Here is a 25745-nt window from a genome sequence, read left to right as displayed (position 1 = left end):
AAAAAACTTATTTATAAAAAAAGAAAATGAAACATGAGGCTTGAAGATCGCGTCACTACATTTTACCGCCAATTTTTTAAAATCATTGTAAACAGAGGATTTACTCTTGACTCTTGGATGTTCTTGGGTCCTTATAGAAAGAAAATAATCACTTTACAATTCAATAAAATATAATTATGAAAATTATTACAAATGCATATGATGTTTACAAATTAGTTAGACTCCCCTAATGAAGTGGATTTAAAGGTTGAATAAAATCTGAAAGTAGTAGTTTTTATCTGTGTTTGAGCAACTAGCTCTACTGTCAGTCTCTCAGAGCATTGCCCTGCATACTGAGTAGGTTAGAAAGGCACATCTGGCAAACTTGTTTCTATACAAGACTGCACATGTTGCCACAGGTCACGTGAAGACTTGAGACCACATCAAGAGAAAACACCATTCTGTTGCACCATCAGGCACTCCCCCATTATCTGCTGCTAATTTCATTGCACTTTTTTCATTTTTATGACAGGAAATATGCATGACTGTGATGTTAGATTATCAGGTCAACCTGTAATAATCAATGTGGGAGTAATGCATACAAGCATATGAATTTACAAGCATATGAATTTAATTAAAATTAATCCCTTTTTTTTTAGGAATGAACAGAAACATTATTAAGTAGAATCAAGAATCAAGTTGTGCTTTATTATCTAAAACGACTCAACAACACATATTCAACACATGAGTACATAAAAAATTTTTTTTTGTAATTATTAGTATGAGAAAGCCAACCAGGAACTAGTCTTGTGTACGTTATTTCACAATAAGTCTGCGGTTTATTTGAAGCCATCAAGAATGGCAGGTATAGATGGCGTAACTGGTTGTGACAAATTATACCTGCGTCAATCTCTTTCAGTCCATCTTTTTCACTTTATTACACTAGTTAGTTATGTTTTTTCCTTTTTTCTTTGTTTTAGTGTTTACTATAAACCAGAAGGAGAGTGTTAATAATCTTAGTACATAAGAAATGGTTCATGTTTTTAATGTCATCATATATAGTAATAATCTGAATATCAGATACGACCTTGAATCTTTTTCTCTCTCTTGCTCGTCTACTCTATGAATGGCCCCCCGAAAGAGTTCAACTTTCTTCTTCCCTTTCTCCATTTTGTCTTTTAATTTTTAAGCTTTCTTCTTCCTTTCTGCTGTCTACCAGCTGTTGCCAGTGTTTTTTGTTCCTTCTACAACCTTCTTTCAGAGGAGAACAGGACTCACAAATGTTGGCCAGGGCCTGGAAAAGAAGGGCAAAGAGAGAGAAAGAGTAGGTATAGGTATAGGTATATAGTAGGACTATATTCTTCTTTTGCAAGACGGAGGCACAGCATTGCAGCAGAAATGCCTCTTACTCACTAAACACACATACTTTTGTGTTCTCACACATTTCTAACAGGATGTGTGCAGGCAGGCCCTCACCTCATAGAGTGGAGAGCAAATCCCGTTGATATAGTCAACCTGCATGTGAGGTAACCGAGAGGAGTTTCCACGGTCCATCACATCCTGTGAGAAAGAGATTCAGCTTCTAATTTAACAACATAACTATCTGTAAAAAAGAGAATTATTTTGGAAACTATAATATAATATGCCCCCTCTTCTTTTTAAATATAGTATCTTCCTGTACAAAAGTAATGAAGTAGAGAAAGTTAACACATAACTTTAAACTTACAATTGGCTGAATGTTGAATTCACACTTTTCTCTGTCTCCTTGTGCATAAAATTCTGTTGCTACAAGTTCAGCAATCTGTTGAGATGACGAGAAAGAAAGAGAAATGTGTGTATGTGCGGATACAAGTGCGTGTTTCTACACTTGAATGCATGTGTGGATGTGGTGTATCTGCATGCATGCATGCATACAAATGTGTGTGTGGGAGATGCTCACCCGCTTCTGAACTGGCCATGGTTTGGTTATTGCACATATGTCACTTGCTGTCATTAGCATTGACCTATTTAGATCAGGAACATCAGTTAATATAGAGACAGGAAGTGGTTACAAGAAAAACACAAAGTGGTGAGTGTTTCCTGTTCTCGTGCTGTTCTGCAGTCAGATAAAATGACAGCAGAAAAAAGAGAAACAGAATAATTCATATGTGTATGTGTTGTTTTCAGTACAAGAAACGTGTATGTTTTTCTCACTGTATGTGAGAATGTGCATCAGATGAAATGTATTTTTTTATTATTATTATTTTTAGTCATAAATGAGTGAATGTTGTGCATTAAAGTGCATATTCTATATAAGTATAGTTTGTTTATTTTTTTACCTCAGCAGTTCTCTACGTCCTTCATCCTTCCAAAGACAGCTGTTATTCTGAGCAAGTTTAAAGAACTTTGTTCTCTTCCTATAGTTAAATAAACCCATACAGCCACATTTAGCTTGTTGTGTTTTAACATATTTTGTGTGAACATCTATGTTTATAGCTTGAATTGGAAAAGGATTATAGCTTACTCTATATAAATAGCAAGGTCTGTTGCCAGAATGTTCTTCTCAATCATCTGCACACAGGCCCTGTATTCCTTCAATGACAGCGAGCTCAGAATCTGACTGCCCTGAGAAAGAAGAGGGGTGGGAAGTATGAAACAGTTGTGCATGGACATGAATTCGTTAATTTATGAATAGATGGATCGATGGACAAATGAACAACTGGATGGGTGGATAGATGGACAGACAAATGAACAACTGGATGGATGGATGGACGGATGAACAACTGGATAGATAGATGGATGGATGGATGGACAAATTAACTACTAGATGGATGGATGGACAATTGAACAACTGGATGGATAGACAAATTAACAACTGGATAATTGTGTTATTTGGATGGATGAATCAACAAATAATTTTATAAATAGATGGATGGATAAATTATTTTATGAATGGATGGATAGATAGATAGATAGATAGATAGATAGATAGATAGATAGATAGATAGATAGATAGATAGATAGATAGATAGATAGATAGATAGATAGATAGATAGATAGATAGATAGATAGATAGATAGATGGATGGATAAATTATGTTATGGATGGATGAATGGATGGATGATGTTATGAATAGATGGATGGATAATTATGTTATGAATGAATGGATGGATGGATGGATAGATTATTTTATGAATGGATGGATGGATGGATAAATTATTTTATAAATGGATGGATGGATTAATGTATGGATGGGATGGAAGATGTTAGGAATGGATGGACGGATGGATAAATTATGTTATGGATGGATGGATAAATAATGTTATGGATGAATGGATGGATGGATAAACAATGGTATGAATTGATGGATGGATGGATGGATGGATGAAAGAATGGATAGATGTTATGGGATCTTACGGGGTTGTTGAGAATGAGAAGGCACATGTCATTATGATGGTGCTCTAGGGATGAGTGACCATACAGCTGTGCCAGTGGCTGGTTACTCCTAAAACACACAGAAAGATAGGAGAAAGAGAAAAAGAGAATACTAAGATGCACTACAGACTGTAAGAATATTATTTGCCAGGACAAAATATTAAGGCAATTTACAGTGTTTAAATGTGTGTCCAAATACTTATTAGGCCAATGTAGCTGCATAGCATCACTGAAGTTAAGAATATTGTTTATAATACCACCATAGTCAGAGATGTTCTTTATCAAAGTGGGGGTTGGAGTAGTGTGTATTAGTTTACCTCTCTATGTAAGAGTTATTCACGCCTCTATGGTCCAGATCATGGCTCAGACTGGCAATCATGAGAGCAAGAACCTCGAGACTGCTAAAATTACTCTGGATTAAAGAACATGAGAGATTAAGTAAGCTTGGAATAACACCAAATGTGAGGGCAATGAAATATCAGAGATTCGGGAGGACATGGATTAATTAACTAATAATTTGCTTAACCCTCATCCTTCCCTGCACTTTGTAACACATCTTTCCCTCACGGGGCAAAATGACCCGAAGCCCTAAAATTATATATATATATAAATTTTTTTTTTTTTTTTCCAGAAAGCTTCTTTTATTTAATTTTTATAATATTTTGTCTATTTTTTGTTATTTTATTTTATTATTTTTTACCTTTAAATTGCTAGATCGGATCAATAAATAATAAATATTAATTTAAGCACATTCCTCACATTCTTTCAACTTAAATTCAAAATAACTCACAATTTCATGCATAACCCTTTTGATTCAGCTCAAAATATCTTACATTGGGTGTCTTTGATGACCTCTGGTGGAAAAAAAATATTGACATGATATTTCATGACTCTTGCCACTAGATTACTTATAGCATTACTTATAGCTCTGTTTGGAGCAAATGAGCTGTTCCACTGGGTCCTAAAGTCATTTCTCTTCAGTATGCATTCAGATACACATGTAGATATTATAAAATATTTTTTTGGTAAAGTTTTAGCAGTTTTAGTTAGGATTCTGAGCCTTTTTTGTTTTTTCTATGTGTACTGAAGCATTCCTCACATTCCATTCATTCCTATGGGGGTCAAATTGCCCCGTGAGGAAAGGATTTGTTACTTTTTTTAAATTTCAAACACAAAACTCCTTGAATCCATTATTACATTTAAAAAAAAAAGAAAAAAAGATTAGGACAAATTGTTTATTGTTTATCGACAGACTATGATTCTGACCTTTAGCTCCTTTGTCTGCAGCATGGCAAACATGCACTGGGCAGTACATAATGCATGACTCCAGTTATGATAGACCACATTGTTCCTGTAGCACTTCCTTATGCTCAAAACCCACTGACACAAGATCTGAGAAAGAAAGGGAAATACCAACTCTAAATCCATAGCTTACATGTAATCAAAACTTGATTGTGATTTTAGTTAGAAGAGCCAAGCAGGATTAAACCAGAAACCTTGTAGTCAATGCTGAAATCCTGGGGCAAATTAAGATCCAGGAACATGCGCACAACGGCCTGAGTCATGGCAGTCTGGGACATATTAAAATCACTGAAGCCAAAATCCAGTAGACAGAGTGCATCTGCTGACGGGATGACTGACTCCTGGAGGAAAGTAAAGCGAGGGGAAATGGGAAGATTGTTGATTAAATCTTTCAAATGACACACTGAAAAAATGTCCTGGGTTGAGTGGTGCAACTGACAAAACCACAAACACACACAATAATAAACGACCCTAATCACAGGAAGTTGCAAGTTCCTTTATTACATCAACAATTACAGGCTTTAACGCTTAAGTTATAAATAAGTTAATTTAGTCATTAGTGCGGTTGTAGAAGGATTGGAGGTACTTTTCAAGAAAAATAAAAGGAAGTATTAAAAAATATTGTTACCTCCAAGTCATGAATCTCCTCTTGTGAAACAGAGATTTGATAAGATAAGACCTATAGGTGCAAACACATACACACCCATATACATACACATCATGAAAAGAAAAGAAAAACAATGTACAGTCTGTTCATTGTTAAATTCTGTAGTACTTTTAAATTATGAAGCCATGTGTATGAATGAATTCCTGTGTAAATCAAGTGTTTTGTGTAATTGCTGAGTCAGCATTCAAATCACTTACTCATTATTCTTACAATAAGAAGTGATTTCCAGTGACTCAAAAGGAATGTGATGGCATATCCTACCTCTTTAGTAACAGCCAGCCTGGCTCTGGTTTTATCTGCCTTCTGCTTCGTGTTGAAGTTCTGCAATCCTAGAGCACAGTACACCGCAAAGTCTTCCAGGAGGAACTCATCAGCTCGGCTAAAAACTTCTGTCTCAGCAAGGGCCACGTTTCTTTTATTGACTAGCTGGCACACACCTATACGAAGAAAGCAATATGTATGCTGTCTAAACGGACTATTTTCATACCAGTATCATTGTTTACCCCCTTAATTTCTTTTGGAGATGAACAGAATGGGATGTAATATATTTGAACTGAGATCACAAATAAGTTGCATCAATGACATTAAAAAGGGAGCAAATGGAGACTTTTTGAACCTAGAGTTAAAAGACCCCGGTTAGATCATGTGTCTCCTCTTCAAACATGATTAAAAACCGATCTTAACAACATCACAAACTGTGCTCAGATTTTCTAAGTCTGGGATTTCCATATGAAACATTTCTTCCCAAATCCTTCCCAAACCAAATTATCTGAATTATGTATTCCATGTTAAATTTAGAGCTGTATACTCTTATTGTATGTAATATAATATAACATGATCTCTTGAGCTATAAATGAAAAAATCTGAACAACCAAAAAACCCTCAGGGAAAACATGATGACAGAGTTTTCGTTCATTGGAACAATACAAGACTGTGTAAACATTTACCTACTGAATGACATTACCTCTCTGTTTGCCTCTCAGAGGTGTGCCGATCAAACTTCTGACATGAGGGACCTTGGAAATCTGGGCCTTGGAGAACACACAAAAACAGTGTGTGTCAGGAAAAAAATATTTTGTACTTTTTGGTCACATGATGATATGTTTTTCCCTATTTAAAAAAGGAAGAAAGACTATGAAAATATGTTATTGCTGGTTTCCAAGTAGAAATAGGATCTCATTCACTACATTAACAAAGTTATTTATACCAGCAGGTATAAATAGATGTTATTGGTAAGATTATATAAATAGCAGAGTGACAATTATTAAATCAATCAGATCAACTTACAGGCCTGTTGACAAAGTTCAGCGTCTCCATAGAGTTTTGCACATGAACAGCATACATGTAGCTGATGTCACTGGTGTCACAATCCCTGAAGATTACATTCACATCTGCCATTTTATATTTAACTGACATAAACTTGCTCATTGTATGCATATGAATACAAATGTTTTATTTCTTTTTTGTTTGCTAAAGTTTTAGGGAGAAATTCTATTGAATATATTCTATTCTAAGACTATTATTATATGACTTTCAATATTATGTGCTCAAACAAACCAAAGTAAATGTTATCGTGTATCGTGATCAAATTATAAATGTACATTTATTTACCTTGTGGAACATTGGACAGAGTGACTGGTTTCTTCTATATGGACCATCCTTGAGAAAGGCCCCTTCAAACATAAAAAAAACCCAGGACTATCAGTCAACTTATCAAGCTGTTTTTAGTAGTTCAGTATCATAAGCATTTCATGAGCTTTGTGTTGTTTTTTGACCTTTACAAGAAAATAAATGAAAGTGAACGACTTAAGCAAGAGCAAAACCAACACTTTACAGATGATAATATACAAATGAAACATTCTCCATAAACTTATTCATTTTTGTACTACCGTGGAGCTGTCATCTGAGATGAAAACAGTACAGAATTGTGCCTTTGTCACTGGCAGGATGACAGCAGCCAGTTTCCTGAGCATGTCATCCACAGAGGGGTAGTCATGTGACACCAGCTGGGCCAACTCCATCAGGACCTGTCAATCAAATCCACCACAATTATAACCTCAATGAATTCTAAAAACAGTGAATTTAAGATGAATCCCAATTGCTAATTGTACTGTATATTGTAAAAATATCAGATTTTTAGTTAGTTCTGTCAGTTATGTCTCCTTCAGAGGAATCTGAAGCATGCCACTGTTGCCTTTGGCTTGCTCAGTTGGGGATATTTTGGGGATATTTAATTTAATTTTATCAATCAATAAATTCCACTTGAACCAAACCTTGTTGTATTATTTTAATTTAATACTGTGAAGCTGCTTTGATACAATCTGTATTGTGAAAAGCGCTATACAAATATACTTAACTTGACTTGACTTGACTTGAATCACTTATGTTGACGCATTCCTCATTTGTAAGTCACTTTAGATCAAGGTGTCTAAATGAATAAATGTAAAGTCTGTGTAATTTACCTGGTTGCGTTTGCTCTCTTGCTCAGAACTTTCACACAGCTGGCTGTTTTCCAGGATCAGTCCGAACAACACCATATGTGACGACAGAACCTAGTGACAAAACACAGTCTCATTATTTGACTCATCCATTCAAGTCACATGACAGTAGTTAGCTTTAACTATTTATTAGAGATACCTAGTCTACGTCACAAAATTCATATTAAAATTGAATGTGTAATTAACAAAAAATGTACTCTGTATTATTGAATTTCGTTTTTTGAAAGGCAAAATGTATGCCACGTTTAATATTGATCAATACTTGCTTTCTCATCTTGCTCGGAGAAACAGCTGTCTACGCATGTGCCTTGCCTGCTTTTGTTCACAGCCATGATGACACCTATGACCTGCCAAAATCAGTCCATAGACAAAAACAAATGAATGTTCATTACTAAAAAGACTGACTACAGATACAAATAATTAAATATAAAAAATCTAGTACAACCAATCTTGTTAGTGGTACTAATGCAATACTGGACATATAGCATAGTGACAATAATCCAACCTCCTTTTTGTGGTTGAGGATGGGCACACTGAGAATACTCTTGGGCCTGTCTTCTCCTGTCTCATACAGTTCAATCTGAAATCTTGGATCCTATAAAAGGACAGTTCAAATCGGTTATTCGCATTATTCATTACAACACATTAGTTTAAAACCTTGCATCATGTTATCTCTGTGATGACAGTGTAAGTTGTTTTATAACTGACTGCAGTCAAACGTGAGAAATTTCAGAGGCATAACGGGGTAGAACCCTGAAAGAGGGCCAAAGATGAGAGTTGTGGCATGTTTCTGAGAGAGATACCGGTTTCAGTGCTATTCATTCTCTCTCTCTCTCTCTTCTAAGCTCACATTCTGTCAGCTGTCACAGAAACAAAACCGGGTTTAAACTTGGAGCAGAGAAGATTTTCCTTCCCATGAATATGCCTCAGAGCGTATAAAGACTAACAAGTACATGCAATCTCGTCTCTCGTTCCCACACATATTCAGTTCCAATAAAGCTAAAGGTGAGGATGATATATTTGTAAAACATAAGTATATATAAGTTATTATTTTTTAATGGATCCATCTGTCAACATTAAATATTTAATTGTGCAAGCTCATTTCCCCTATTTTTACTTTGAGATTACCTTCGCCATCATATAATCCTCACTTAAATGTAATCTTTAAAAACACTTATAATTAAATTTTTATCAAACCTCAAAATGAATAACCATTATTCATATTGTACTATAATAGGTTTTGAGGCCTAAAATCAATTGTAGCATTTAATTTTCTTTTTGCTTTTAGTTTCTAGTCTTCATTTTAATTTATTCAGACAAAAAAAGTATAGATTTATTGTATATCGGTTCATCTGCTAATAGCTTATTTCATACTGCACAGAATTATGTTGTGATATGCCTAAAGCAACTTGTAGATTTAAAATGATTTGTTTTCAAATTTTAATGTTTTATTTGAATTAATTTACAAAATAGTATAGAAATGTATTGGCTATTTGCTCATCGGTATTGGCTGTTTATTAATATCATATTAATAATGAATACCTAAATAATGAAACCTAAGTCACAAAAGACAATTAAAAAAATTATCTAAACAAGAAAATCATCCTCATCTTCATGTTTTCAAACATGTTCATCTAACACTGCTTTTTCATTTTCATAATTGGAATTTCATTCTTATGATTATTTATTTGTTCATGTCATTCTCGAATACTGCTCTAAGACCTTTGAAGTCATCCCAGAAGTCTTTAAAACTGTTAAAAGCCCTAGACAAGCTCTGAATAACTTGTCACAGTCTGACAACCTAAAGCGCCTTGGATTAAAGGGGTAATCGGATCCCCATTTTCCACAAGTTAGACTCCAGATTAGACTTGACATGGAACAACCCTAATTTATTACCTCACGGGCATCCCTGATGTTAAGAGGCCTCCCAGTGCTGACCACATATCCCATAAAGCACTTGTCCCACTCTGCCTGTGTGCAGTCGTAGACAGACTCCTCATTTGATTGGAAGACAGGACCCAAACACTTTACACCTGTTTTGTCCACGGTCGTCATTGAGAAACAGCAGCTCTGAGCCTGAGTGATTTCACAAAGATGTTGTAGGACCTGAAGACAGATATTTTTGTTCTGTAGAGGTTTATTCGGACCACCAACGAGCTGCATCATGAAGTTACAGGTCTCGCCTCTTCTACACTGTCCCGCTGGTCTTGAGGATCTCAGAGAATGTGGCAAACACGTTGACCTTGACACACAAGGTGAAAATGGAAAGTATGTAGACTGCAGTGATTGAAGAGAACGCTCCCCGCCGGGGTGCAAACTCTCAGGATTATCAATCTGATGGACGGAAAAGAAGGAGTGTGGTCTTTTCATTGTGTCAGAGTGCAGAATCCCTCGAGAGGGCCCACACATAGGGTGGGACACCCTGCGTCTGCCAAGAATAGTCATCCTAGACCTTGGCTCAGTTATGACGGTTTGGGCAGCTTGGGCTCTTTCTACACAGCCATTCACCAAATGTCTAAGAAGAGAAGGGACACAGCAGATTAAATGGCACTGATAGCAATTTGGGCAAAGCCATCCCTGTTAACAAAGACAATCGTGGGTGGTCACCGGTGTATCTGTTTTTTTGGATGATGTTTCCCCGCTTAGAACACAGGTCTGTTTGTCAGACGTGGTGGTCTTTTCATCAAACACTGTCTGTGAGATCATTTATGATGTCTCTCAAAAAGATTTCCTTTACTGGTTAATGTATTATTTTTCAATTTAAAATCATTTACAAGGAACAAACTCTGATATGCTGAAATAGTTACTTTGCTACTTAGTTACTTTGTGTTGGTGTTTAAAGCTCCTGTTCTTAATGGAACTATAAAAGTAAACGTTTGAGTGTGCCATATTAAATAAATAACAGGTAAATAAAATGTATACAGTACCATTTAAAAGTTTGGCAAAAACATTATGGCCTGGTTCTACAGACAGTACTTAGATTAGATTAAACTAGGACTATGCATTAGTTTAATTAATTGGGACATATAATTAGCTTTAATAAATGTGTCTTAGAAAAAACATTACTGGTGTGCATCTTGAGACAAAACAGTGGCACTGACATATTTTAAGATATGTCAGTGCAAGTTGCTTTCAGTTAAAACAGCTCAAACATGCATTTTAGTCTGGTAGAATTACCTCGTAGAAACCTAATCTGGTGCTATTTAGATTTTTCTGACTATGCAATTTTCAAACTTTAAGACTTGAAGAATAAATATGCATGATTCACATCACATCATTTAATTACAAGATTTTTGTTCACACACTCGCAGATTCACAGATACCACTACACTGCTCACCTTGAAGATCTGCTAAAGTAAGACCTGGCAGAATCTGAATGATCATCCAGCCATGCCTTCACTCTCTCGCTTTCCTGTCCCATCCTGAATCCCAGTCTCTGGGTTTTGGCACCTGGGGTCCAGAGCGGTGAGAAGAACCATCCAGCACTGGTTATGACACTCTGTTCTTTCTCGCTGTCATTCCTCTCCACACGAGCACCCTTCTCTCCATTCTTCCCTTTTTTACCAGATTTGGACCTGGACCCTTGAGACCCCCTGCGGGTTGAGGTGACTCCATACCTGCCTTCAGCAGGCAAAGAGGACAGGGACTCTGTGTGCAGACATGGCATGCTTTCTCTCTTTTTTCTTCTCTCCAAATGCAGATGCTGATAGGCAAGTTGCTGGACCTTCCTGAAGGAGTGATAAAAGAGAGATGAAAAGCACAGATGCACGGGACCTCGCTGTCCAGGGCAGGTCAGAGGATTAAGCTTTGCTGTCACCAGCTACATTAACAACTCAACTCGTCACAGTGGATCTGGAGACTAATCTGTTACATAAAACAAATCCCTGAAATAACACAGATAGGTTCTGTTTTGCCCATCCAGGGAACTGGATTAGTGTCCCAGAGAACTATTAATGACTTTGCACTCTTGTCTTTAACTCACTCTACCTGCCAAAGAGCTATTAGAAAATGTCAAGTGGACATACATAGACAAATCCCACATGATCCAAACCCAGATAAAGCAAACTGATTAAAGACTAGAACAAAGCACGAGGACAGTGAACATACTGAACATGGAGTTTCATTAATAACACACATTTAATTAACACATTTAAATGAATTTTTATGATAACAGATTATGATATTCCAAAATAATTTATGTCAGAAGAATGTCATCATCAGGACTTTCCAAGTTTGTGGTTCAGTCATGAGCAGAAAATCTTTAACTACATTCCTTTTCTTGAAAGCACTTCATCTTCCCCTACGAAAGTTTCACTGCAGAAAAAAAAGAAGTACAGTGCAACGAGTTATGACTCGTTTTTAATGAGAATGCCAAAGCTCCTTATGTTAAAGTGATATTGTGATGTAATATTTATAAAGTCCACAAAAATAGGCTACACCAAGTACAATATTTCTAAAGTATAATATATAAAAGTATAATATAATTATGTAAAGTATAATACTTCCAAGTATAATAATGTCTTTACTATTTCATTTCATTGCATTGAATTTCAAGTGACACCGCCATGCCAATAGCCTACATCTCTTTGAAAATGTATTTGATATTAGCGTCCTCTACTGGTACTTACAAAAAGAAGAAAAAATAGAAACCAGAGGCTTGCCTTGTTTAACTGAGCGACGTGACGAACTTTCTGTCAACTGCCTGACTTCCAGCGGATGAATTTTGTATCGATAGGCCCTACTACAAGTGGTAAAAGAGTACATTTTTCATTGTATTAAGCGTTAATACAGTTTTATAGCAGGGTTAAAGGGTTAGTTAACCCAAAAATGAAAATTCTGTCATTAATTAGTCACCCTAATTAACTTAAATAACTGCAAGTAGTTCCAAATCCATACGACTTTCGTTTGAGGGTGAGTAAATATAATGAAAATGAAAGTTTTGGGCTGAACTATCCCTTTAAAATGCTTTTAGGCGATTTCTGCGCCACTAGCGGCACCAAATTAAATTGCAAAAATGAAGACTGTTTCCAAACAGGTTTTAGGTATTATTATTACTACATGTTCTACGATATAGACTACATACAGTTAACCCTCTCAAACGCGAATTTTGAAGACGCTGTAATTTTTATAACCGGTCACATTAACGTTGCCATTCAAACAACCGTTTTGGCGCTCAAGTGGCGTGACAAATCGCTGTAGTTGTCAGGTAACGTTAACCCTGTTTTTGCATGCTATAATGTGACCAAACTGTAACGTTACATCTTTGTGGTTGTAGCCTTATTGTTGGCAACTTCCGTTAAAAAAAAGTGTAAGTATAATAAAATAACAGTGCTGGCAACAAATTTAATGTTTAAATTATGGCTGTAGTTAATTTATGTTGTAGTACAAAAAGAAAGTCTCATCTAGTAATTTTTAACTACAGACCTTTTACGCAGTAAACATAGCCTATGCTTATTTGGCATTGCTTTGTTTACCTCAGTATTTATTTCATTGTCTCCCTACAGAAATGGCAAAATTAAACAAGTAGTTTAGATTAACGTCACCAGAAATGTTTATGCAGATAACCTTACAATTAATTATTACTCAAATGATTGCTTCCTTAGTTTTGACATTTGTTCAATCCTAACCTTCCCATCCTACTGTTTATTAATATCTACACACACACACTAGGGGGAGCAACTCAACAAGTTTTCTTCATGTCTTCAAGATCTTCATGTCTTCCCAATTTAATCATATTACAGTATTTCCTTGCAATCTGTCAAACCTCTTTTCATATTCATGTACCCTTTTCTCTTACCTCAAATGTGTATATTTGTCCTTCCATTATTTGCTTTCTTTTATCTGCATTTCATCTTTCCCATTTTGGATGTCATCTTTCCACATTTCCCATCAGTCTCATTGTGGCACACATCTCACTCCAATGAATATCTCTGGCTCCACCGCATCCCAGATTCTCTTGCCTCTCTTCTCTTGCTTCTCCCTGATACCTCATCTACTCTCCTCTCTGAGCTCATTCCTCTTGTCACCTGCAGTGGGAGGGGCAACTGAGGATAGCTGAGCTCTGATTGGTCAAGCAGGTAGGAGGCTTCTGTGACATCGTGATGCTGTGCAGATGCTCAGCAGCAGTGGTAGTCGAGAAAGACAGGCTAGCGGTATCCTCTCTCTCTCTCTCTCTCCCTCTTTCTCTCCCTCCCCCCTCTTTTTCATCTTTCTTTTCCCTTCACGCACAAGCACGCATACACACGCGCGCTCTCCGTCACACTGCAGCAGAAGGGAGAGGACACACCGTGAAGCTGTGAGGTAGGACCAGGCCTCTCATCTTCTTCCTCATCCTTCCTGTGAAAGACAACCTGTCTCTCTCTCCTCCTCTATCCTCTGCTCTCCTTCAAGGACTACCGCACCCAGGGAGCGCCTGGAAAAGGACTTACCGCAGCACGACGGATCTACAGATCACTCACACACCTACATCCTCTTTTTTTCCCTCTGCATTTCTTGTTGCCAGGCAGTGTTGACTGAGCGTCAGGACGTGCGCTCAAGCACGTGTGCATATGACAAGGTGCTTTTCTCCAGCTGACTGAACGTTTTTTTCATCCCGTTTTTCCACCCTTTTCCCTGTCTGGACGTGGCATCCTTCACACCTTCATCGTTTGCCGCTCATCTTCCTCCTCACAAAGGCAGACTGTATCCCAGGATGCTGTGCGGCAGGCTACTCTGCTAGGCCGCAGCAGCATGGGCAAAGCACCGGGGGGGTGGGACAGCACGGATTGGACGGCTCTGCTCCGGACGGGCGCGCTTACGCACTCCGCTGCTTCCGATGGGTGAGGACAGTGAGAGCCCCAAAATCAATCACAGCTTCCTCCGAGACTATGTCACAGAAGGTATGTGCACACACCTGCATGAACACTCCATCTTCACACACTCACACACACACACACACACACACACACACACACACACACTCAACTGTTATTTGATAATGTTCACCTTTCTGAAGTCCTGAATATAACCTTGATCTCAGCAGCTGTGCGGTCTTCTAAATATTCAGCTGACTCATCAGACTTTGGTCACCTGGTCCCACATCACATTTGTTATTTGGTTACAGCATGCATTAGTGAGACTGTTTTCATTCAATTATTTTTATTGGGTGTTGTAAGCCATCCAGAATCATGCTTGTGCAAACAGAACCAAGATAGTCTTGCATTTCATTTTAAATCATATTCTTTTGATTTTGAAGAGAATCAGCAAGTATTTTAACTTCCCCATTCAAGCACTTGCACATTAGTTATTAAATTGTTTAGGAAACATTTGTGTCTTTTGCAGGCCTTGCCATAATCATGTTACTGAATGCTTCATCAGGAGCAAGCCAAGCTGTTTTTATTAAGTGTCATCATCATTGTACTGGCAGGAGCAAGAGCATGCCGTTTATCAACTATTAGGGTGTACAATGTGAAGCCATATGCCCAGATGAGGCTCTTGACTAAAAGTGTTTGCGTCGACAAAACCACAGTTGTGCTGTGCTAGCACATACTCATGAACTTATATTACTTCAGGTAATTTGTACCGTAAAATATTTTTAGCTGGGATTTTTATGCAAGACTGTTATGTAAATGTATTAGCATTTAGCTCCAGGTGTGCAGTTATTCTCTACCCATCTATTCCAATTCTGTGTGAATTTGTATATTTTCTATGAAGATAGAAATACTGTGCTGCCACCTGCAGTTGTTCACATCCCTAAATCTACAAATATTCTTTTACAGAAAGTAAAATGTTTTTTTTTAAATATATTTTGATTTTATTTTCAGAAAATGACTAGAATAGTTATAAATGCATTTTTTATTACAAGTATTTAATAATAATAACAATAATTAAAAAACAAATAAAAAAATATTTATATATATATATATATATATATGACAATAATATAATGATAACATTATTTTATAATACAAATATATATATATATATACTGTATATACACATTTTTTTTTTTATTACTATTTTCGCTGATAAATGAACACAATCCACTTTCTTTCTTTGTAGCTGATGTCATTTCTACTGTGGAGTTTAACCAGACGGGGGATCTGCTGGCCACAGGGGATAAGGGGGGGAGAGTGGTCATCTTCCAGAGAGAGACAGAGGTAGGTCAAACTGAGCTAAACACTACAGTGGGTGATTGATAATTGGGGATTAAAGTAGTGTTTTTTAAGCAGCAGAGTGAATTAGATGGGGGAGGGGAAGATCAAAGGTCGTAATGACCAAAAAATTCTGTTCTCCCAAAAATACTAGATATGTTCGTTTTTATGCACGTTTTGTAGCGCTATAGCATGGGACACTAAATATGCATGTTGTGATTTGAATTTCCATTTCCCAAAGAGCCTTATGACACAATTAAAATAGATCAGGTTTAAATACTTCATAAAGACAACGTATCAGATATCGACTGTGATATTGAGCCGTCTGGTTCACAGATCACAGTTTGAAACATTGAATCAGTGCATTTTTCATGCATTACCCTGATTTTAAACTAGATACTCAACAAAACACAGTTATAATGAAACTGCAGACATCTCACATGGAAACAGAGTTTCACCCATTTAAAGATCAGACATCTGTTTATTTGATCTTTTGGAGGACATTTACAACAAGCAAAACTGTAAGAAGAATTTCTTTATACTGGGAGATTTCATGCTTATATATCATATATATTGCATAAACTGTTAAAGTAATGTGCATTCGTGAATTATACATTTGAGAATTCAAACATTTTGACTGTTATTAGCATATATATGTATTTGGGTCTTTTTTCTTAATGCAGTCTAAAGGTGAATGTGAGGAGCTGGGAGAATCGGGTGAGTATAATGTCTACAGTACGTTCCAGAGTCACGAACCGGACTTTGACTATCTGAAGAGTTTGGAAATTGAGGAGAAGATCAATAAGATCCGCTGGCTGCCACATCAAAACGCTGCCCACTTTCTCCTCTCTACCAACGGTAATCACACCTCTTCTTGTCTATCATGGTTTAAACTTGTCTAATCCACCTAAGTAGAAAATGAACCATTCATTATAAGAGGGAAATAATTTTAGGCCTAATATTAAAAGGCATTGTGATTATTCTGTGCAAGAAATCAATACCAGATATTAGATTTAAATAGCTGGGTTGCATTACACAAGTCTATGAAAATAAGACAAAGCCATTATTTATACAGTAGTATCATAAGCATGGGCAATGAAGCATGAAAATGCCTTGCAAAACCACTGGAATATATATTGATGTTTTGGTATAGAAAGTCTCAGTTATAAAAATGAATGGTTGGTCATTTCTCAGGTACTGTATGTTCCAACAGATAAAACGATAAAGTTATGGAAGGTGAGTGAGAGAGACAAGCGGCCAGAGGGCTACAATCTGAAGGACGAAGAAGGGCGAATAAAAGATGTCTCCACAGTGACCTCATTACGGGTATTTTCACAGCTGGCATATTAGATCAATCCACTGCAGAGAATATAACTGGTTTGATTTAGTATTTGTTTTAGTCACTGATTTTTGTCATGCTCTATAACAACTTATTATACACATACACATTATTGGTCAATAGAGCTATTCTGTGATGTAATTCTTTTGTTTATTGACTGCTAAATTGTATAAATGACCGTTGTCATTATCAACAATTTCCTCCATACAGTAACTGTGCTAGTCTCTCATATTACTCTGTTGTCTTTTTCTTCTGGCATGATGATAATGATAACTCAAATCAATAGTGTCCAGTTTTTTATTTATTTGGTAAGTAGTGGTGTAATAAGCCGGATAAGTTTCAGCCAGCGGCTATTATCGCAAAATATAATCCCTTTAGGGTGATACAAGATGTGATCAGGGTCCCGATCACCCTGCGATAATGACTGTATACTGTTTATTAGCCAAATAACAATATTTAACATTCATTTGTTAGAAGATCACTAGTTAATATAATACATTCAAACAGATAGATAAAATTTTGCATATTCATTTGAATTCATTTTAAAAACAAATGAATATGTAAAATGATAATCATATTTGAAAGTACATGAAATTTTGAACCTAAATAATGTTTGTTAATGACTTATGAGTATTAGTTGTTATATAAGTAACATAGTGATGCCCTCTGATGCTAAAATCAATTTCCTTCCAGGTGCCGGTCCTGAAGCCCACTGACCTGATGGTTGAAGTGCGGCCACGGAGAATCTTTGCTAACGGCCACACCTACCACGTTAACTCCATCTCAGTCAATAGCGATGGCGAGACATATCTGTCGGCTGATGATCTCAGGATCAACATGTGGCACCTGGACATCACCGACCGAAGCTTCAGTATCCTTCATGTCTATCCTCCTATCTATATTCACAGAAAAAATATCAAATGCAGTCTTTGTTACACTTTACACTGGCTTTATATACTAAACCAAATAATTGGGACAGAGGCATAAAGGTTGCATCAGTTGGGTGAATATGGTGCAAAAATTATTTCTGAACTGGATTGCTTTTATTTCTTTGTGTTCTTGTGACTGGACTGAATCCAGGGGTTTTGTGCTCCAGATTGCGTAGCTGCTCTTCTTTTGAGCAGGGCTCTGACCTAGAAATAAAATATCTATGGAAACATTTAAATAATTCACCAAGGAAACGCTCTCTTCTAAAACACATAATAGCTGCCTTCAGGAAAATTGTAGGTTGTGTGCTTGTGCTTGCATGTGATGCATAGTGCTTACTGAGTAGATGTGCGGATGAACATGTATGTGTGCGTGTGAGTGCTCAGAATAATAATCATACAACCGTAGAGCTTTACACCATCAAGGGAGCTGATGATGCATAGTTTATAAGCTACCACTGTCAGTGTGCTTTCAGTGTTAGACCTTATGTGATCTCTATTTCCGCATGAAGCTTTGTGAACCACTCATTGAGCGTAAAACTGGAATAAATTGACAATACATTGACAGTTAATTTTGCCTTGTGCAGCCTAGTGAAATAAGTTGTTGGTTCAAACCTTGCAAGGTGTGATCCCTAAAAGTGAATATTCAATCAACATTTATTCCAAACCCAAAAGGAGTTATTTTGTATGTATGTATGTATGTATTTGTTTGTTTGTGTAGTTACAATGAATGGAGACTGGAGCTTTTGTGCAAAAGAGGAGTTAAAGCACCATAAAAATTGTGAATTTGACTCACGCACTATATTCCAAATCTTCTGAAGTCATGCAACAGCTTTGTGCGAGAAACAAAGCAAAATATTTTTAGAGGACCTATTATGCTTTCTTTAGTGTATAATGTGACTGTTTCAGCTTGAAAAAAGGTCTGCAAAGCTATAAAGTACAAAATCCACTCCAAAGGGAGGTATTCTCAGTGTCCGGAAGCACTGTTTCTGAACTCCCTGAAATGCCTCGATTGTAGTTTTGAATTTTCTTCTGTGAATGTATATGACACTATATCCCTCATTTGAATAATTCCCACCCAAGGCATATGCAAAAAAAAATAGGTGAGGCCTGGTTGACTTAATACGTTAATAGTGTGTTGAATTTTATGGTTATTTCAAGGAGCATGGCACTTCTGAAACATGCTCAAAGCAGATGACCAATCACAACACACTGGTCCAGCCGACCAATCAGAGCACATTGCGCTTATCAGAAGGAGGGGCTTCATAGAGACTGGAACTAAACCAGCGTTACTGACAGAAAAATATTTTAGTAGAACCCAAAAACAAAATCAAGACTTTAAAAGGGCATAATATGTCATCTTTAAGTCATTATTCACTGGACATTCTTACATCTGCGTTCATGAGAGAATCAGGAGTCTCAAACATAGCTTTCAAATTGTATACCAGATACTCTCCTTGACCTCTTCCCCCTTCTCAGACATTGTGGACATTAAGCCTGCCAATATGGAGGACCTGACGGAGGTGATAACAGCTGCAGAGTTCCACCCACATCACTGCCACCTGTTTGTATACAGCAGCAGTAAAGGCACACTGCGCCTCTGTGACATGAGAGAGTCGGCCCTCTGTGACAAGCACTCCAAAAGTAAGTATACACTTCATAAGCACAAGGACCGCATTACTTACAGTACCGTTCAAAAGTTTAGGGGATAGTAAAAGAAAACTTATTTTAAAGAAATGATTTTATTCAGCAAGGACACGGTAATTTTATCAAAAGTTACAATAAAGACATACATAAGATACAAAAGATAAATGCTGTTCTTTTTAACCTTTTATTCTAGAATCTTGAATAAAAAATGTATCATGTTTGCCACAAAATGAATGCAATGAATGGAGACAGGAGCTTTAGAGCCAAAGAGGAAATAAAGCACCATAGAAATATCATAAAACGGTTACAATAAAGACATATATAAGATACAAAAATAAATGCTCTTATTTTTACTTTTTATTCTAGAATCTAGAATAAAAAAATGTATCATGTTTTCCACAAAAATATTAAGCCGTTTTCAAATTTGATAATAATAAGAAAGGTTTTGCCATAAATATATATATATATATTAAAATAGAAAACAGTTATTTGAAATTATAATGATATATACAATGCCTCTTATTGTGAAAGATAAATGTCTTGTAACTATCCCCAAATCTTGCATTTAATCTATTGATATTCTTTATGCCTATATTAAATCTTCAATTTGAGGAATTCTTTACTTAGCTAGAAGTAACGCTGCAGTGGGAGAGACAGCGGGACACAGTGAAAACAATTAAGAAGAAAAGCTGTGCTTGCTGGTGGGGGAATTAGCACTGTAGCAGATGTAGTGAGAATAACACTTATAGCTGCATTAAAACACAAGCAGAACACAATGTTGAAAATGTTTCATTCCCATCATTAACTGTGAAACCATTGAAACCGTTCCCCAGCAGACTTTGATTAACTGAAAATACCTGATGATTGACGGCTTGAGTGTAAAAAGTGAAGCTAAACATTATGGAGGCTCATCATGCTGATAAAAGCTGCACCACCCTAATTATATCAAATGAATCTGAACTCAGTTTGAATCTGTATCTTTTCTCTACCTCAGTCTTTGAGGAGCCAGAAGATCCAGGCAATCGATCTTTCTTCTCTGAGATCATCTCTTCAGTTTCTGATGTTAAGTTCAGCCATAGTGGACGTTATCTGCTCACCAGAGACTACTTGACTGTCAAAGTATGGGACCTTAACATGGAGAAGGGCCCAGTGGAGACCTACCAAGTGGGTATCATACAGGTCTTTACACAACAGCATGAACACGTGATATTTCCAACACATATGCTAGGCTAAACTATTTCTAGTTGATGAGGATTTTTTTCATGTGAAAATAAGAACTTTTTACACTTGGATACTTATATTCGTTCAAGTAAATCCTTATATTCGAGTCCGTTCCTATGAGGTGTTGAAAAGTCCAGTGTTATTTTAGTTTTATTTATATACTATTTTAGTATTTATTAGTATAATTTGTTTGATTGTAATTTTTTTTTGCTATTAGCTATATTTTTATTTCAGTTTAAAGGGGTCATCGGATGCCCATTTTCCACAAGTTGGTATGATTCTTTAGGGTGTTCATGTAAATTTTGTAATATACTTGGTTAAAATTCCTCAATGGTTGTGTAAAACAACATCCTTTTTACCTCCTCAAAAACTGCTTTTTTCACAGTGACCTGTTTTGGTTCATGTCTCTTTAAATGATAATGAGCAACTGCTCACCCCACCCCTCTCTTCCATGTTTTTTTTTTTTTCATGGGGGGTGTCGAATGGCTGAGGGAGCATTATGACATCATAGTGCTCAGAAAATCCAAACTGATTATTGAGTGCTCAGACTTTTTGAGGATTAAAAAAAAGGAGTGAATGGATTTTTTTTTCATTGTATGGTAGTTGTGTCCACACACTGCAAAGACACATTTATATGCAAACACCATATAAAAGTGAATTTTGCATCCAATGACCCCTTTAAGTTTTAGTAATTTTTTTTAGGTTTTTAATGTAATATTTTTATTTTATTTTATTTACGCTTTACGGAAATAAATGTTTAAAATTTTTAGTTTTAATAACACTGATCAAATATATTCCCTCAGACAGTTCATGTAAATTAACAGATTCAATAAGCAATCCACAGATTTGAGTCCCTGTTTTATTCTTTCTTTTTACTTTATTTATAGTAAAATATATAGTCAAATTAAATTACATTTTTAACTCTGTTATAGTTGCATTTAGCATAAATGTATGTGTTCAAAGTTTAGAATACATTTTAGAATTTTAGAATAATTATAAATATATATTTAAACCTTTCCTTCTGTGTCAGGTTCATGAGTACCTAAGAAGTAAACTCTGCTCGTTGTATGAAAATGACTGCATCTTTGACAAGTTTGAGTGCGTCTGGAACAGCAACGACAGGTATTTCTGAGGCTTTGAATGATCATATTCTATGCAATATAGGTATATTTCCTGTTTTGTACTCATATCCTCTTTCTCTTCCTTCCACTTTCTCTCTCGCATTTCCATTACTTTCTTTATCTTATTGATTTTCTCATTTGTTTCTCTTTTTTCTTCTTTACTCCACATACCCATTCTGTTTTTAACCCATCATGCTTTGCTGTCTCTCACCGTACCCCCTCCAAGTGTAATCATGACAGGAGCGTATAACAGTTTTTTCCGGATGTTTGATCGCGAGACCGGTCGCGGTGTAACCCTCGAGGCGTGGCGTGAGAGCAGTAAACCGCGTGCTGTGCTACGGACTCGCCGCGTTTACACCGGGGGCCGCCGTCGAAGGGGTGATGTGGGCGTGGACAGTCTGGACTTCTCTAAAAAGATTCTGCACATGGCTTGGCACCCGGCCGAAAACATCATCGCCATTGCTGCCACTAACAACCTCTATATCTTTCAGGACAGGGTCAACGCAGAAAACCAGTGACAAGAGATGTGTAGAGGGGTTGCAGTAATGCTTTTCACAGGGACACACACATTTAAACCATGCACACATATCAAATTTATCCTTTAAAACACACACATCATTGGTCCTGTGGAGGTGGACATAGTTGCCAGACCCTGAAATTACACAGATGGACTTTGCAGCTAAGCCTTTCCAGGAGAGCAGTTATGTATAGCCAATGACTTTATCTGATAACTATTTGGTTAATTACACCGCCAGGAATGTTGCCAATGAGCCACGGTACGTGGATTTTCACGCTTGACATCATGTTCAGCTAATCCCGAACTCCTTTGATATGTGATGGATGTTGTTGATGGCCAATCCCGGACTTCTCTGATCTGTGATTGACGGCTGATTTTGGATAAGGGGTTGTGCCTTTGGGCTGAAGACTAGGAATGAGACCGCTCCACTCCTCTGTGCCAGGTTGCCATGGACACCAGTTGTCATGGTAACAAGAGTGCTCTGAGCAGTCTTCCTATCACGTGCTTCCCAAAAAAAACCTATCCCACAATGCATCTGCTTTAAGAGCCCTCATTTTACTTTGCATCGAATTGACCATTTGTGGAAACATGGATGCCTATGACCGAATCACTATATCTCACACCTGGAGGAGGTTTGAATTCTAATACTTGTCTCAAATGTACCCGAACAGAAGGATTGCTCCACTACTTTATCAGAACACTGTCTTTAACCGGTTTACACCTCATGATGAGTTACATTTACACCTGTATGGCAAGAAAGTGAAAGGTATTGGTCAATCTCATCACACTGTTTGCACGCTTTCAAAAAGGCCTCCTGCAGCGCTGTGCATGGTAACTGACATGTGTTAGGGTCAGTTAACTCTGATCTAGTCAGCTTTGGTCTCTCACAGTAAAGCACTGCCTTTTTATTTATGATTGTAGCTATGGATCCCTCAAAAAGGATATTAAACAATCATGTAGGAAAAATAAATGACAAATTTAGCACCGCAGGCCATAAAACAATGCAGACATACACTACCAATCAAACGTTTTTCCGGTCGGTGAGATTTTTTAATGTTTTGAAAAGCATCCTTTTTTTCAGGATTCTTTGATGAATAGGAAGTTCAAAAGAACAGCATTTAATGAAATAGAAAGCTTTAAATGTCTTTATTGTCACTTTTGATCAATTTAATGCACCCTTGCTGAACAAAAGTATTAATTTAATGTCTTTCAAAAAAAAAAATCTCTCTGACCCCAAACCTTTGAACGATAATATTACAAAAGCTTTCCATTTCAGATAAATGCTGTTCTTTTGAACTTTATATTCTATAATGATTCTAAAAAATTCAGCTTTGCCATCACAGGAATAAATTGCATTTTAAAATGTATTCAAATAGAAAACCATTATTTTAAATTGTAAACATATTTCACAATATTTCTGCTTTTGCTGTATTTTGGAGCAAATAAATGTAGCCTTGGTGAGCAGAAGAGACTTCTTTTAAAAACATTGAAGGAATCTTACCGATCTGAAAAACTTCTGAACAGTAGTGACTGTGCATGGAAAATCAGTTGGTTATTCCGGCATCAAAATGTAAACTAAAGCTTTACAACAAACAATAATTCTGAAATTCCTCAGTTTCTTTAATAAAAACTAAAGTAATGTACTTGCAATGGAAGTCTGCAGTTAAATCTAAATCTATTTGTTAAAGTGCTTATATGGGTGGTTCTCAACCTTTGTGACTGCAAGACAACTGATTGTCCACAATATTCGAAGAATTTTTCCAGTTAATTTATGGGATACGAATTAAAAAATATATTTTTTACTTATAATACAAATAAAATATTTGAGTGTGTATGTGCATTATAATGAATTTTAAGATTTTTTACATTTACATGACTTTTTCAGGTCTAGAAGTCACACTTTTAAAATTAGATGTCCTCATATATCCAGGTTTCCCAAGATTGTGATAATACCGGTTCTATAAAGAAAAAAACTAAAATATAAAAAACTATTTAGTAAAAATAAGAAATATTTTGATTTTATTATTAGTCATAATGAGGCCCCCTGGTTGAGAACCACTGGCTTACATTAATTCTTCTGTACAACAAAGTGTGCTTATTTCAGCTATAAAGTCTAAATCCTCCTTTTAGATGTGGGACACTCTTCTAAACGAATAAACACTCTTAAAAATAAAGGTTCTTTATTTGCATTGATGGTTCCATGAAGAACATTCATGGAGCCTTTACATTGCACAAAAGGTTCTTTATAATGGAAAAAGAGAAAGGTATAGCTGCAGGTCGTAATGGGCGACCAATTGTAAAGACTCTGACCTACAGGTATGCCCACACTTGTGGAAAAAAGTTCTTTATTAAAATGTTTTTCACATTTAGAGAGAAAAAAAAAAGTGGTTCTTTTAAGAACTGTTCACTGAAATTTTCTTTGGGGAACCTAAATCTTGAATGGCATTGCTGTGAAAACCCCCTTATGAAACCTTTATTTTTAAGAATTAACTTTTGGTTATGCATTACCAATGTACAGTGTTGGGTGTAATAACTGTAATTTAATTACTTTTCCCTTGAAAAAGTAAAGTATTGGATTACTCTTAATTATTCTGTAATTTAATTACAGTTACTTCAGATGTAATTGCATTACATACTGTATAGACTAGAACAATTCTATATAAAACAAAAATGGATTTAACATCAAAATTCAACGTCTAATGTTAAAATATATGTTTTTAATGTAACCTCCTCTTACACACTTTGATAATTTATGCAATTGTGTATTATTTACTTGATAGAATTAATAGTTCAGTTTCGTGTCTATCCTTGTATTGTTCAACTGGTTGAGGATGATATGGGATTTAGAAAGTAATAAGTAATGCAATACTTTTTAGAGAGCAATTAGTACAGTAATCTAATACACTGTAATTAGCTAGTAATTAATCACTTTTTTAGAGTAACTTACCCAACACTGCCAATGTAATTCTTGTCCCTTTTTGT

At 36.2% G+C, this 25745-nt stretch overlaps 2 protein-coding genes across 5 annotated transcripts; one reads left to right on the top strand and one right to left on the bottom strand.

Moving 5' to 3' along the window:
* Nucleotides 1–592: 592 nt before the first annotated feature.
* pde5aa (phosphodiesterase 5A, cGMP-specific, a) lies at nucleotides 593–14540 on the bottom strand. 4 transcript variants are annotated; one of them, XM_079858421.1, is made up of 23 exons: nucleotides 13658–14540; nucleotides 12522–12601; nucleotides 11199–12174; nucleotides 9757–10375; nucleotides 8366–8455; nucleotides 8127–8207; nucleotides 7825–7914; nucleotides 7252–7389; nucleotides 6974–7035; nucleotides 6650–6734; nucleotides 6327–6393; nucleotides 5624–5799; nucleotides 5324–5374; nucleotides 4890–5036; nucleotides 4660–4785; nucleotides 3711–3805; nucleotides 3376–3463; nucleotides 2483–2583; nucleotides 2298–2375; nucleotides 1919–1982; nucleotides 1706–1780; nucleotides 1456–1539; nucleotides 593–1273 (listed from the first exon to the last, which is right to left on the bottom strand). In XM_079858421.1, exons 3-23 carry the CDS (start codon nucleotides 11525–11527, stop codon nucleotides 1124–1126), a joined length of 2796 nt encoding a protein of 931 aa, XP_079714547.1. In that variant the 5' UTR covers nucleotides 11528–12174; nucleotides 12522–12601; nucleotides 13658–14540; the 3' UTR covers nucleotides 593–1123. The 4 variants fall into 4 exon arrangements, with proteins under 4 accessions (XP_079714547.1, XP_079714546.1, XP_079714548.1 ...); XM_079858420.1 differs by having other exon boundaries at nucleotides 12532–12601; XM_079858422.1 differs by lacking the exon at nucleotides 12522–12601.
* A 130-nt stretch (nucleotides 14541–14670) lies between these two features.
* ppp2r2ca (protein phosphatase 2, regulatory subunit B, gamma a) lies at nucleotides 14671–25128 on the top strand. Its single transcript, XM_079858961.1, has 9 exons — nucleotides 14671–14738; nucleotides 15901–15998; nucleotides 16676–16850; nucleotides 17206–17318; nucleotides 18025–18202; nucleotides 19737–19901; nucleotides 20899–21068; nucleotides 22156–22247; nucleotides 22473–25128. Exons 1-9 carry the CDS (start codon nucleotides 14675–14677, stop codon nucleotides 22762–22764), a joined length of 1347 nt encoding a protein of 448 aa, XP_079715087.1. The 5' UTR covers nucleotides 14671–14674; the 3' UTR covers nucleotides 22765–25128.
* Nucleotides 25129–25745: the final 617 nt, after the last annotated feature.

This window comes from Squalius cephalus (genome assembly GCF_949319135.1).
Source record: "Squalius cephalus genome assembly, chromosome: 2".
Classification (NCBI taxonomy): domain Eukaryota; kingdom Metazoa; phylum Chordata; class Actinopteri; order Cypriniformes; family Leuciscidae; genus Squalius; species Squalius cephalus.
Note: the sequence above shows the minus strand (reverse complement) of the source record. Positions and strands in the feature narration are given on the sequence as shown.